Source organism: Fusarium odoratissimum, assembly GCF_000260195.1.
Source record: "Fusarium odoratissimum NRRL 54006 unplaced genomic scaffold supercont1.16, whole genome shotgun sequence".
NCBI lineage: Eukaryota > Fungi > Ascomycota > Sordariomycetes > Hypocreales > Nectriaceae > Fusarium > Fusarium odoratissimum.
In genome coordinates, this window is record NW_022158702.1 from 405,678 (window position 1) to 420,040 (window position 14,363).

At 47.9% G+C, this 14,363-nt stretch overlaps 6 protein-coding genes across 6 annotated transcripts; 4 read left to right on the plus strand and 2 right to left on the minus strand.

Moving 5' to 3' along the window:
- Positions 1-1,650: 1,650 nt before the first annotated feature.
- On the plus strand, positions 1,651-3,262 carry FOIG_09720 (uncharacterized protein; the record flags this gene model as incomplete). The annotated part of the gene is made up of 8 exons (XM_031210002.1): positions 1,651-1,749; positions 1,796-1,928; positions 1,974-2,155; positions 2,202-2,241; positions 2,288-2,355; positions 2,400-2,782; positions 2,830-2,897; positions 2,946-3,262. The coding sequence occupies 8 exons, from the start codon at positions 1,651-1,653 to the stop codon at positions 3,260-3,262; spliced, it is 1,290 nt and encodes a 429-aa protein (XP_031060253.1).
- Positions 3,263-4,876: 1,614 nt separating this feature from the next.
- On the minus strand, positions 4,877-6,541 carry FOIG_09721 (uncharacterized protein). Its single transcript, XM_031210003.1, has 3 exons — positions 5,779-6,541; positions 5,349-5,730; positions 4,877-5,318 (listed from the first exon to the last, which is right to left on the minus strand). The coding sequence occupies exons 1-3, from the start codon at positions 6,352-6,354 to the stop codon at positions 4,954-4,956; spliced, it is 1,323 nt and encodes a 440-aa protein (XP_031060254.1). The 5' UTR covers positions 6,355-6,541; the 3' UTR covers positions 4,877-4,953.
- Positions 6,542-8,074: 1,533 nt separating this feature from the next.
- Positions 8,075-9,937, plus strand: FOIG_09722 (uncharacterized protein). Its single transcript, XM_031210004.1, has 9 exons — positions 8,075-8,274; positions 8,323-8,462; positions 8,517-8,558; positions 8,604-8,670; positions 8,718-8,745; positions 8,799-8,811; positions 8,859-8,948; positions 9,014-9,356; positions 9,419-9,937. Exons 1-9 carry the CDS (start codon positions 8,170-8,172, stop codon positions 9,650-9,652), a joined length of 1,062 nt encoding a protein of 353 aa, XP_031060255.1. The 5' UTR covers positions 8,075-8,169; the 3' UTR covers positions 9,653-9,937.
- Positions 9,938-10,034: 97 nt separating this feature from the next.
- FOIG_09723 (uncharacterized protein) lies at positions 10,035-10,661 on the plus strand (the record flags this gene model as incomplete). The annotated part of the gene is made up of 2 exons (XM_031210005.1): positions 10,035-10,133; positions 10,194-10,661. 2 exons carry the CDS (start codon positions 10,035-10,037, stop codon positions 10,401-10,403), a joined length of 309 nt encoding a protein of 102 aa, XP_031060256.1. The 3' UTR covers positions 10,404-10,661.
- A 653-nt stretch (positions 10,662-11,314) lies between these two features.
- FOIG_09724 (uncharacterized protein) lies at positions 11,315-12,701 on the plus strand (the record flags this gene model as incomplete). Its single annotated transcript, XM_031210006.1, has 2 exons — positions 11,315-11,449; positions 12,300-12,701. The coding sequence occupies 2 exons, from the start codon at positions 11,315-11,317 to the stop codon at positions 12,699-12,701; spliced, it is 537 nt and encodes a 178-aa protein (XP_031060257.1).
- A 494-nt stretch (positions 12,702-13,195) lies between these two features.
- FOIG_09725 (uncharacterized protein) lies at positions 13,196-13,993 on the minus strand (the record flags this gene model as incomplete). The annotated part of the gene is made up of 1 exon (XM_031210007.1): positions 13,196-13,993. The coding sequence occupies one exon, from the start codon at positions 13,991-13,993 to the stop codon at positions 13,196-13,198; it is 798 nt and encodes a 265-aa protein (XP_031060258.1).
- Positions 13,994-14,363: the final 370 nt, after the last annotated feature.

Below are 14,363 nucleotides of genomic sequence, written 5' to 3' on the forward strand. Positions count from 1 at the left end.
TGCGGGAAGGACATGGGAAGTACCCAGGAGTGGGATTGTTGCGCAGAAGGTATTCAATTCAACGGCTGGAGACATTGCAACGTCTCAATAAGGAGTGCAGGCCGTTTTGTTCCAATGGAATGTCCTGCTTGCAGAAGGAGAAGAGAGGACATGGCCAGAAAGGTCAAGGAGGTGAAGGAACAGGACAAAATCAAGAAGGGGTAGATTGGCAAGAGCTTATGCCCAATTTTTAAAGTATTTATCATCATGCTCTGAAACGTTCCTAGTCAGATTGTTGAATTGCGTGTACCAAGCTCCAAGGTGAAGCTCTCGTGAAAACTTTTTCAACCTGATTGTGAATCAACTACCACCAAACCTCTTCTAAGTCCCTGGTAGCAGTGAAGGTCTGTTCTGATCACTTTTCTTTCACGTTCATTGTTTGTAATTAACAGGGACTACGTGAAGCTCACCGGTTCTTCATTGGAACATCTTCCTCTGTTCGCGTCTCTGTGCAGTGAACGGCGAAGACTCATTGTCTAGAGAGCGCGCTGACAGCATTCATTCAGCTGTTAGCTCATAGCTAGTATCTCAACGGACATAACGAGCAAGATAGTGACAAATACTTCAAGGTCTGTCATTAGCTACATCTTACATTCCGTTTGTAGAGAGCGGAAAGCTCTAGCGTACCTTTTCCCGCAAGCTTCTTTAGATCGGTTGCGCCACGATTCTCTTTTTCTTTCCCTCTTGAACCATTTTACCAATAGATTTAAGTTTCTGGCGGCGCAGTAGTATACCCAAATGTGCCTTTTATAGACAGAAGATTTAATGCCGACTTCAATGACTTCAATGACTTCATGTGCCGCTGGTTAGCTACACACTTACCAGCACTAGTATCACCCGCGCTTACGAAAGCCGTCTTAGTGTGACGACACCTTCTGCCGATGACCAACAGCATTACCCAAAAAGTGTCGAGAACGGCAAAGATCTAGTTCACAGTGAAGATCGAGACCACCAGAACTGCGACAGGTTATCATTTGCGTTGCCAAGAAGCAGTGATTATCAGCAAGTTCGGCAATACGGCCATATTGACAGTTCCAGCAATTCGGCGAACTTGCCGTCACTGACTCGAACGCATAAATTCACCCCATCCCGCTTTGACAATAGGCCTTGCTAAGTGGATCACGGATCTTTAGTGGCCGCATAGCTTGGGACGGGCGACAGAAAGCGAATGTCTCTAAGCAGCCGCGAGTATTCTGTCTAGCATTTGGAGATCCATAACTGCCGAAACACCTTTACCCAAATTAGCAATTCAATTATCACCGCGAATCAGTTACCAGTCCATGCTTGCGCTAATCCGTCGATCCTCCTCTGGGTCGAAAGAAAACACCTACCATCTCAACACGCAATTTCCCAGCTCTACAGATAGTCTGTTTCTCTCTCCTCGTTCAGGCCTCCTTTCTCCATGACTCCGCTTCAAATATACTGGAGACAAGTCCTCAAACTCTGTGGGGTCAGCTAAAGATTCGTATCGGCAATCTCTCCAGCCAGGCTAAACTTGCCACGTGAGATTGGTGGGAGATAAACAATTAAATGACTGCTCAATTTCCCTCGTATTCCTCCCCTGTCGATATCACAGCTGTCTCTTCCACCATGCTTCATATCAACTGAAGCATGCATCTGCTGCTGTTGCTGGTGACGTGGGCTTGTCTCGTATGCCAAGTGTTCTGTGATGATGTCTCGGACTTTCTGACAAAGATACCAGACTGCGCTGTATGTTTCTCGCTTATCTGAACCGAAAAATGCTGATTTCTCTTAGGGAAGCTGTCTTGTCGATCTCGTATCAACATCAACCTGTGGCATTGACGTCCAATGTCTTTGCGCCGACCCGAAACTCAAGACGCAGGTCGCAAGCTGTGTTCAGAAGAAATGCCTGCCGAGGGACTCATTAGGTGAGTGTGGCGACTTGGGTGCTGGTTGAATGCTGACGATTGCAGCGACGCTGAATGTCACCTCAGTTGCTTGTGATTTTCCGGTGCGAGACAAGCATGCGCAATTCGACATTTTGGCCATTACGTTGGTTACAATCACGGCGATTGCGGTTGGTCTTCGGTTTTGGGAGAAGCTGCGATACGAGAGGAAGTTCAGGCTCGATGATTATCTCGTCGTAGCTGTCTTTGTGAGTCTTTGTCGAAGCCAAAAGAGTGCCCTACTAATTGCAATAGCTACTTGATCTGGGTAACACTATTGTTTGTGTTCATGGCCGTAAGTCATCTTCGCACTTGATGGAATCAATACTAACTGCGGATAGTTTCGGGCAATGGTCTCGGGAGAGACGCATGGCTTTTCAGCCCAGACACGATCAACAGCTATCTCTGCGTATGCCTCTCATCTCTATTCAAATGTATTTCTAACAATTTTAGTACCTCTACATTGGCCAAACCCTCTACGCCTCCGATGTCTTCCTGACAAAGATATGCGTTGCCCTCTTCTACCTCCGAATCTTCCCTGTGGTAACCGTCCAACGTCTTATATGGGGTACGATCGGTGTTGCAGCCCTGGGCATGGTCATCTTCGACATATTGGCTATCACACAATGTCTGCCGATTAGCTTCTACTGGACAGGATGGGATGAGCTGCATGAGGGGCATTGTCTTGGAATCAATCCATTAGCTTGGGCTATTGCAGCCGTGAGTATCATCCTGGATGTTTGGATGTTGGCCATTCCTATCTGGCAACTGGTCCGCTTGCAAATGAAGTGGCAAAGGAAGCTTGCTGTAGCAGTCATGTTCACTGTTGGTACTTTGTAAGTTGCCAGGCTGCCCTGTCGCTGATAAAAGCTAACGGGAGTAGTGTCACCATTGTCAGCATCCTGCGACTGCGGTACTTGGTTGCTTTTGGGAACTCTCAGAACCCAACCTGTAAGTTCATCAACCTTTGTCTCCGCAATCACATCTGACATACTGCAGGGGACAGTTTCGAGACCTGTTACTGGTCAGTCATCGAGATCAACGTTGGCTTATGGTGTGTCTGTCTTCCTGATCTCCGAATCCTTATCCTCAAGGCGTTCCCAAGACTTGGAAGCTCTATCGACTCGGGTCCCAGAAATCCTCACCAAGGATCATCTGCACCCAGGCAGCAGGGAAGAACTCCGAGTACCTCGCGTCATACCGAGAGTACCATCTTCAAAGGAAAGCCAAGTCAGGCGCAGCAAGAAGCGTCGTCGAGCACGGCTGAGCTGGTTGAGATGACAACATTCATGAATGATAGTAGGAGTGTAGTTTAGATAACAACAAAAAAGATGCTATTTATCATTTTGACTAATGATTCGTGGAAGGAAAGTCTTCTCAGCTTGAAAGCATGAAGCATGAGCTTGGACAAGATCTTGATGTTCGAATTATAATTAAACCCGGTTTCCCCTAAGCCTTGTTCATTAAGACACACAAACGTGGTCCATCCACAGGAATGGACGCGCGTAGTCAATAACGCATCACTTCAATCCACTCCGTCACTCCCACTAGTCACTTCTGAGCGCCTTTGCCATTGTCTCATCGCAGGCTCCTCAATACTTTCGCAAGCTGGGTCTGGATTTATCATAGAACTCACGATTCAGGGTTTTCGCGCTTCTCGAAGATGCCAAGTGGCAAGGTCGCAAAGGATCTAGCCGCCGATGGCAAATACAAAGCAAGGATACCTTCTTCATGCTCTACTTATTTGTGCGGTGACCTCAATTATTCTATTGGCCGTCACTTTCTTCGTTATGCTTTGTTGCCAGATCATTTCGCAAAACTAAACGAAGGCCTGATGAACAAGCCCAACAATAATTACGGTAACAACGGTACATTGAGTCTTTGTTACAAGACGAGTCGCGCAAGTAGATACAATCTAAGAAGACGGAGGCGTTTGTATTGACTGACAGCAGTCCATCTACACACCATACCACCAACGCCATAAGGTAAGTCCCCTTCTAAAAGATGATCTTATAAACCTTTCCTACCGCCGGACTTTCCAACACGGATCAACTCCAATGTACCAAGTCCGCCTTGCAACAGGCACTGGCGGAGGTCGAAGCAGCCATTGCGTCTCTCGACTGCACCTGGGGAGAACTAGGGGCCCCAAGAGGGCAGCGAACTTCTAGCTGGTCCAGAGTCTTCCAACGGACTCAGTGACGGCCAACTCCAGCCTCGACCATCCAAGGCATCAGTCCACATTGATCGAGAAGAGGCTCCGGCCGACGAAAGGCTTGACCCAAGATATCAACAGGACATATGGGTATGTCCCAAGCCTCCAAGTGATTCTTCCTTTTCAATCGATCTTCTCTGGTGGGCAGCTGCGGCTGGAACATACGGCAATGGGGAGAATTCCCAATATTCATTCTCCGACATCGCAACGCTTCTGAGTGTCCTTCAGGGGAATCCTGTGAAACTAGTCACTGGGAGCTTATCATGGATGACCATCTCACTATGGAAGAGGGATGTATCGAGTGGCAGCTAGAGGACGAAAGACGAATTCATTGCACTGATCAGGGTGCTTGGATGGACAAACATGGCCGCCTACTTTCGGATATGCATTGATTGCGTGGGAATACTTGGGAGAGACGTTCATGTAACCGTCCATACTGAGCTCTAGACACGTGAGAGCCAGGATAAAAAAGGGTTAGTTGACTTGGGTTATAGGTAGGTGAATGAGATTATTAATCGATTGCCTTTATAGCTCAACTTCATTTTATATACCTTGCGAGAACTTTATTTTTTCTTATTAGTGATACTCTGGAAAGGATCACGCTCTCGCTTTCTGCGTTCGAAAGGCCGATGAGTTCCAAGTTAAAGAGCTAATTAGAGTCTCGGTGTTATTGCCAGAATAATTCATAACACAAACTCAAACATTCACTGATTGATGTTCAAAGGCAAAATCGTGAGTCATTCAAAGTATATATCTACAGCTAAAACCGTATATAAAGTACAAGTGCCTCCTTGCTTACTGAATGGCAGCGCGACAAGCAGCCAATTGAGTCTCGCACTGTCCGACGCCTCCCGCAAGTTGACCAGAGTTAGCAGCATCTGCACAAGCATTGTGCTGAATATCACAAGATCGACCGAGAGCAACACTCTCACCATTGAAGGTGTTTCCGTTGACAGAGAAAGGCTTCTCGGCAGCTGAAGAGATGACAGGGGGAGGTGCTCCGCCAAGTGAACCTGTGAAGGTCTGGACATTCACGCCCTGAGCATTGTTTGCGGCACCGGTGGCTTTGGCACTATCTCCAGAGGTGCGGCTGGGGAGGGGAGTCAAGGTCGTCGCGCTGGCGGCGGTCTTTGACTTGGCTTTGCAACCCTTTCCAGCTCCTGCTCCAGCTCCAGCTCCAGCACCTGCACCTGCACCTGCACCTGCACCTGCACCTGCACCTGCACCCGCCGTTTTCTCAGCAGCTTTGCCAGTGTTGGTAGCAGCCGGTGCTTCAGCAGTAGCAGTAGCTGAGGCAGCACCGGTCGCGGATGCAGCACCAGTGGCGGCTCCGTTGACGATAGTAGCAAGATCAGCGACCTCAGTGCCAGAGGCGACAGAGAATGAGGCCAGGTCGACCAGGTCAGTGGCAAAGATGCCGCCTGTTCCGGTGAATGTTGGGGTGACATCAGCTACGGCAGAAGAGATCTCATCCTCTGTCGCATCCATGACAAGAAGTCCCTGGGAGAAGATGCAGCCCAGGTCGGGTTCTTCCTGGTCACAGGAGTTGCCCTTTCCGGTGGTATCGCTGGTCTAGACATTGTCAGCATACTCAGTACCCAGTTGCACATATGTACTTACATCTCCTGGTGCGAATGTACCACTCAGTAGAGCCAAGTTGGGGTCAGCACCAATTCCAGCCAGCTGCTTGGCCAGCTCGAGAGTAACAGCCTTGTTGATAGCACCGGCGCCAGTAGAGGCAGCATCCTGGTGCTGCGTGAGAGCACCAATCTCGGGATTGACAGCTGCTTCATCGCACAGCTTGCTGGCAACACCAACACCACCGGTATTGCGCTCAATGGCCTGGAAGAGCAGTGCACCAGCCATCCCACGAAGATCGCCAATCTCCTTGGCGTTGGTAAAAGCTTGATCAGCAGTTTCCTGCTTCAGACAAGCGAGGTTGGTGACGCTTCCTGCACCCTCCTTTGCAGCGGCGTCACCCAAAAGACCGAAGACAGGGTCCTGGATCTCCTTGGGGTTGTTAAGTCTAAGCATCTCACCAGTGATGGTCAAGACAAAGTCGTGTGAGTGTTCCTGGGGAACCTGTCGCTTCTTGATGGATCGAGAGACATGTCTGCCTGGGGCTGGGGTGCGAAAGACAGGCGTCGCAGTGGCCAAACCGGCCGAAAGAGTGATGATGGCGGCAGAAAACTTCATCGTGATAGAGAGAGTAATAGGCAATTAGAAATAGCAAATACGGTAATGAATGACTGTTCCTGCAGCCTGGTAAAAGAATGATAAGTAAAAGAGAAGACAAAAAGCTCGCAGAGCTTGGAAACAATAAACAGAGATGAGATTGGATGAAAGCTGGATGAACAAGCACAGACATGAGGGTGTCATCGCGCACTTTATACTTTCTACTCGTTTTAACGGCATCTCGAAAGTCAATCTCTCGCCGTTTTTCCAAACAGATCCTAATACGAAAATGTTCATGCCATCACCCCTTGGGCGCTTTTAGAAACAGGAAGCTGCTTGATCCGAGAATCCAAACCAGATCTGACAGATGAGACAGTCTAACGGGCCGTATAACCGATGTGGTTTTGGCTGGTAGTAATAGTTCGTGGTGATATTCTTGGTGTGTAAGCGAATGGGATGTGAAACGGGGACTGTCAAGATCTGAGACGCGATGTCAAACGATTGAGTTTAGCAATGTATGGCAGGGATGCAGGGGTTTGAGGTGCGTTACAGATGCGCCAACACGTCAGAACCAGCCTGATGGGTCTGGTGAAAAAGTGGAAACACTTTCATCTCTACTCCGAAATTGAGTCTGGAAACGCGTCTTATTTCAAGGCATTGGGGCCAGTACGCGTATGGAGTTGACGTGAAGTGACGCGTGAGAGACTTTCCTTTATCTTATCTTATCTTATCTGGTGCAGCACGGCCGCGTCTATAAATAGTGACCGGTTGGTCACTTCTTTACTTTCTCGATGTTCTGTTGTCAAGGAAAGGAATGCAGTACTTAATACAGAAAAAGAGATTAAATTATATTAAAAGGGAAGCAAGAATTATGTAATTCGTCTTGTGTTTCATTTTCCTTGTTGCCTAATGCTTAACTCACTGCCCCTAGGGTAGGCGGTAGACTCTACATGAATACAACCAGCGATGTGAACAAATCATCTAACAGGCAAATGACTTCGTAGAGGCTAAGAAAACTTATTACTTAGAAATTCTTAGAAACCTATTAGTGCATAATTGCAACAATAACACACATAACGCGTATACTAACCCTTCAGACTTCACTTATATTAACTGCACAGACGTTCACTCACATCGTCAATCCTGTCCCAAAATAGAAGATCTTTGAAAAACATCCGTCGATTTTATCTCACCGCCTACCGGTTCGCAAAAACATGTTTAACGATGAGGAGCACCCGCGTCACCGAATCAGAAGTGCATTATGCCAACCCTCTCGAGCCAGACTTTGGCCCTGTCGAAAGACCAGATACACCATACTGGCTTGCCGTATTGTTGAAGAATATGTGATTGCTCGTGAGTGGATGGATCACTATGTGCGACCGCTCATGATAATATAAAGAGAGATGGCCGATTAGCTGTTGTTAAAAGATTCAAGAATAAGGTAAAGTCTAACGGACATGAGAGAAGAGAGAAGAGAAAAGGGGGAAGATGGAGTTAAGAGTTTGCAGGAGTTTTTGTTTACTGAAAACACTCTTGATTCTTGTGTAGAGTATGTAAATTGTGTGAATTCTCGCAATAAGCTCTTTATTGAATATCTCCTTCCACTGACTTATATCTTTCATGCTGTCCTTTTCATCTTGATGTTCGGTCTCTACCAATGTCAGATCATATTTTATCAACCCCGGCACTTCGACAACACCCGGCAATGATCCGCAATAAATGCAACATCAATCAGCCGAGACGTTCATGTCTACCCCGCAGGCTGTCAAAAATCGCGCTTTGACAAGAACCAGCTAGTTTCCTACGCAAGCCTCATCGCCAAGTCATACACTCATCATGAGCGACAAAGCCTCGTCCCCGAAGAAGTCACCAAAGTCTCCTTCGTCAGGAGCAAGTGAGGTTGTGCTGCATGACGCTGGGCACTGGGCTGCCTTGGCACAGGTACGTTTGAGACTTGCCAAAAGGGGCTGGGACTAACGCGTTGTGTAGGATGAACAGGATGAAGATACTGATTCTTCACTTGGGGTCGATACAGAGTCATCAACGGCTTCGATGACGTCGAGTATCCTGAACTATAGAACTATCAAAGGACGGACCTATCACTCTGAGAGGGGAAATGCCGAATATTGGTGAGTTATGCAAATATTGCTGCTTACTGCATACAACTAACGCGTGGCGTGCAGGGCATCCAATGATGCTCAGCAGAATGAGGTGATGGATATTATGTAAGAGTTACGAAGCTGGTTCAGATAGACACTGACACGTTTCAGCCACCATTTTCTGGTCCTCACACTAGATGGTAAACTTCACCTGGCACCATTGAAGGACGATATCAAGGTAAGCTCCCGACCCTCGTGCAAGACATCGTATCTGACCTTGTCAAGTCTGTCCTTGATGTCGGCACTGGAACAGGTATGAAACCGCGACTTTGGAACCAAACACATACTCATATGGTTGGTGAATAGGAATCTGGGCAATGTATGTGGACTGCTTCGACGTGGTGATATTCTTACTGACCGTTTCAGTGACTTTGCCGATGAGCATCCCCAAGCCGAAGTGATCGGCACCGACATATCTCCCATCCAACCAAGCTGGGTCCCCCCCAACGTCAAGTTGTAAGTTCTTCAGCACCACATCGTCTGTACGACAACTTATTATAGCCATCAGCTGACAAAAGCAGTGAGATTGAAGACTGCACTCAACCATGGACCTTCTCCCCCGACTCATTCGACTTCATTTACATGCGATATCTCTACGGTTCCATCAGCGACTGGTCAGCTTTATTCCAAGAGGCCTTCCGATCATGTAAGCCAGGCGGTTGGGTTGAGAGCTTTGAAGCGTCGCCTTGTCTTGAGAGTGATGATGATACTGTAAAGGACGGTAGCGCGATGAGTGAATGGGGCAAGTTCTTTATCGAAGGTGGCAAGAGACTTGGTAGAACTTTTACCATTCTTGATGATGATTTACAGAAGCAGGGAATGGAAGATGCAGGGTTCACGGATATCCAGACTCGGGATTTCAAGGTAGGCACCATTAACCGTCCGACTCTACTACATGCAGGAGTTCTGGCTAACTGGAATTGCAGCTTCCTATCGGTAGCTGGCCCAAAGATCCCAAGATGCAAGAGATCGGAAACTTTGCGTTTGCTGCCATGGATCAAGATCTGGAGGGCTTTGTTTTGTACATGGCGAGCGTCGTGTTAGGATGGTCGCAGGATGAAGTCACGGTTTATTGCTCGCAGCTTCGAAGGGAATTGAGGTCGGGCAAGTATCATCCTTACTGTCGACTGAGGCTTGTATATGGAAGGAAGCCGGAGTAAGCGCACTTGTACATGTACTGCATTGGGTTGGAAGCGTCTGTTAGTATATTAGAAGTGGCTTCTGATGCTTGGGTGTCTGAGCACGGTCACGAGATAAGGTGTAGGTGAAGTTTAACTGGTGTTCCAAGTCATGTATTGCTCGTCGCACCAGCTGTCAATACCATTTCGCACTCATAACTTCATCTCAGTCGCCGATGGTCTGCAACGTGGCAGATGGCAGAGAATCTCATCCAATCCAAATACGGTCAGAACAAGCCAATCAGTTTGACATCGTGGCCCCACTACCCTTCAGCGCGTCTCAGCACTCAACGCGCTGGAAAAAGTGACGTCACTCAAACGCGTCCGATTTCGTAGTGTCCCTTATTATTTACATTCTCTCGCCATGACGGTCTCATCCTCAAAATGCATACGCGATCTTCTCCACGTGAGCAACTATGATGTGCCAAACGATCTACTTAGCGTCTCCCTCCTCGCTCTTACCGTACCAACCGACCCCATCACCCTCATATGAATATGTCTAGGACGCCAACTGCATCATTAGCAGCAAGAAAATGCGCCCGCCTCCAACCGCCGCTCAGCGTCCATCGCATCTCTCAACGAGCAGTGGAATGGCCCCGACTGGCTTCCACCTGATATACGCGTTGGCATTGTATTCGTCAACCTGACCCATCCGCCTGACGGAGTCGTTTGCTTCCTTCACAAGATCACCGACATCCTGCTCGAGCAGCTTGTCCCCTTGCAGTCAGTCTAGCAACCTGGCGGTGTTTTGCGTGTCACTGTTGAGCAGGTCCTTGAGCTCAAAATGAAGAACCATTTGGTCTCCTTTGGGCCTCCTCAGCTTCTTCTGACGGTTGCTCTCGCGAGGGCGGTGTTGATATGATTGAGAGCTCAACCCCTACAAGCTGTATCTGCATCCCGAGAGTGGTCAAGATCCCCGGTCCGCTCGGCCTTCCTGTTAACGACACCGAAGTCTCTGACTTGCCTGCCGCCTCAATCGAGGTTGATTGCGGCGCGCGCCCGATATCTTCACCCTCACCATCAACAGGTTCCGCTCAGCTGGCCGAGATAGCCGATACCGACGACGAAATGACAAATACCAACACAAGCTCTAATCGCAATACCGTTTCCCCGATGCGATCCATCGATAAACACGTCCCTACCTGAGATCCGCTGTCAAAGCTCACGTGGAACGGCTAGAAGTGACTCCGCGACGACGTCGACAAGCATCTACAACAGAGTCAAGCCGCGCATTTCGCCGCCACTACTGCTCTCGTCCAACGACAAGACAGAAGGAAGCATCCAATGCAGCAATGAGCCAGCGAGTCGTACATCAACAGTCTTGGCGATAAGCTAGACGCGGATTACATGCAGACGGATGCAGGTGGTTCAGCGAAATGGCGACGCAGCATCCTCATCGATCACGACGAGAAAAAGCGCTACACTCACCTCGACAAAGTCACTAAGCATTGATAGAACGCCCTCATTCAGGACATCGACCTCACCAGTGACATCACGACCGCTTGCGAGTTTGATCAGGTTACATCTGAGCTGGTGGAAACTGCAAAGGCACGCGTCATTTCGATTGGATGTATATGGGAGGCCAAGATACAGCGCGCCGAGGCTCTCAGGGTACATGTGAGGTAAGATGATCTCGAACGCAAGATGAGAGATCTGCAGGATGAGATGGCAACTGCTTGCGATGAGTCAAATGCCAAGAATCAGGCCTTTGATGAGTGGAAGAGTGTCGCCAGCAATGAAGACTGGGAGGGCATTTTGGCTGAGGAGTTGCTGATTGGTGTGAGAATAGTGGATAGCAACATGTGAGATTTAACTTGAGAATAATGTCGCTATATTAACGGCCGAGGTTAACTGTAATAAATCTAAGCCTCACTGACAGAAATGCTTAATGGGATTTGACTTTGTATCTCACACTTCAGGTTTTTTTTATGCAAACCTTATCAATATCTCGGTGAAACAGATCAGGGCAACGCATCAAATACAACACGTTATCGTTCTTACACTTTGAGGGAGTATGAGCATCTGCTTGCATATACAAGACATCTAACATTTACCTTTAACCTGTATGTATAGCTCACATCTCTCCCCAGTTCCTCTTCTATTTCTTCCCTCCTTTCATAACAACTATTCCCGCCCTAAGCACAAGTCATCTTTCACAGTCAGCTGTCGCTTCCATCAAGCCCAGAATTCTCGCGGCTTACATTACGCACACACACATAATTTCTCTATAGGATAGCACTCATCCTACCCCTACCCTACCATGACATACAACAACTCGGTTCCTGCCCACGGACATGACGCGCCCATGGCGCTCAGCTCTACTCTTATTATCATTATAGCTAAAGAAGTCGCTGCAGCATGCGTCCTAGCTTTGTTAGCGTTGCTCTACGCAATGATGATATCTGCCTACACTTTATTAATAACTATCGTCATCGCTTTGATCTTAGACGTAACAAGCCGCGTGCCACGATGGTATGGAAATGTCTTACCCTCGTTGGGCGGGGTCATACTCCTGGAAGTCTTTTAAAGGGCATTCTGTACCACCGCCAACAACAATTGGTCCGCCATTCTTACACCTCTCAAAAATAAGACAAAAGGAGAGCTGGGGAGGCTTTTTGACGAACAACAGGACCTCAAGGACCAAATACGCGAACAACTCACTCTCCGCTTTGACCAGTCTGCAGAAATCGCAGAATGGGCTGAGGTACCGCGAGCGATCGTTCACGACAGAATCAATCGCCGCAAGACGGTTCTGGAGATACAGAAAAGAGAGACGAAAGTCAGGGTGCGAAGAGAACTTTACTCTCGAGTTGTAGGATACTTCGACACGATCGAGGAGAGAAAAAGAGGCCAGCGGATTTCGTGGAGGGATTTATATCTCGCTGCTTGGATTCATACTTATTGCATGAACCTCTGGATCTTCGACATGGCGTTCACTTCCATCTGGGCTGTTATGAGCTTATTTGAATTGGTTCTTGTTTTTGCGACTGAGCCTTGGGGTGTAGAGCTCAAACTGCTCATAACACATTAGTCTCCCCAGACTTGATGGTCTGGAGGCGCATTGAGACGACCTTTCTCATTGACACGAGAGAGATCAGACCAAAACACCATGACAATCGAGATCGGGAATTTGTTCATGAGTGGTTATAATCACGCAATACCTCTGGGGATATGCTCCGTCCCAGGGCATTTTGGGGGAAGGCTGGGAAGCGAAAACCATTCGTCAGTTTCGGGGGTAATGCTTGTAGGTCACTTGTAAGATTTTAATTTGGTTTCTCCATTGTACAAAGCATATCGCAAAGATTCATACAATCTCCACTCTAGAAATTCATATATTCATTCTCATTCTCATAAATCAGTCCATCAGTCAATACTATACCGTTGGGTTGACGGGTAACACAAAGGCGTACAAGGACCTGCCCACTTGAGCATTCCTTTATCCGATATGAATTGTAACAGGAAAACAATTCTCAAAAATAAAAATACAACATACTTACTCCAGCAAGTCGTATGTAAAGAAACTACTCACTTGAGCAGGTGGATGATGTTGGGAATCACCTTTGGGTCACCCCGGTGAATAGAATGACCCTGCCGATTCATCCAGACACAATCCCCAGAACCACAAACCTTCCAAGCCAAGACTCGACCGGCAAGTCTTGTCTCGAGGCCAGAAAAGTCAGGGTCTATCGTCTGCATGAGAACTGAAACTGGCTTCATATCAGTAGATTGATCAAAGACGACTTCGCCTTGCTTGATCTTCTTCACAAAGTCGCGATCGGGCATGAACAGTACCACGACAGCGCCTGTGTAAACACTATCTGGGTCATAGTTGACATCGCAGCGCCAGCCCAGTCGCCCTGACGAGGAGGCTGGTCTATCATGGATGAGCGTGCGCGTAAGGAGACAGGACTTGCTATTCCACTCATCGTCAATGACGCCTTCTTTCATCATCTCATAGATGTAAATAGCTTCTCTGGCGAAGTCCACGTTGATTGCCAAATACGGGTGCGGATTTACTGTTTCACTTGCGTCCTCAAAGGTCTCCTGCTGCGGAGTGTCAATGAGAACATCAGATGTTGCGGGCTCAGGAATCGCAGATCGTCCGATAGTCGCAGCTGATTCCTCGGACCCACCTTCACTAGCTGTATAAAAGGAATCATTTGAAGTCTCATACCCGTCGGTACTAGACTTTGAGGGTGAATGAATTGATGTATTGGGGTCGCTCTGGTCGCCAGACTCAATGCCATCTGTCCACTGCAGAACCCGTTGACTAACCTGCTCATTTCCGACTTCCTGGAGGTGGGATTTAGTAAGCTTTTCCATTTTGAAAAAAGACGCTGAACTTGGTGATGATGTCATGGATGCGGTTGGTGGTCGCCACTGACACTGATGTCCTGTGGCGGTCTTTATTATAGGATGCACTACTTGTACTTATAATCACTGTTACATACAATAAAACCATGTACGCTTGGCTACAATGTTACGCGCACTTTCCTGACCCAGCTATCTTGGCACTGCTCGCTTCGCGATGGAAATCATGTTGTCGCAGCGGACAATATAAAAGTCCCTGACGATCATAGCGATGCATAGATAGACCATCGGGTGAACAGTTCTGGGATCTGTACTTAGGCGTATGAAACGGATGAATGGAAGTCTATAGAAGTTCTACGGATGGACAAACGTTCGGGTACTG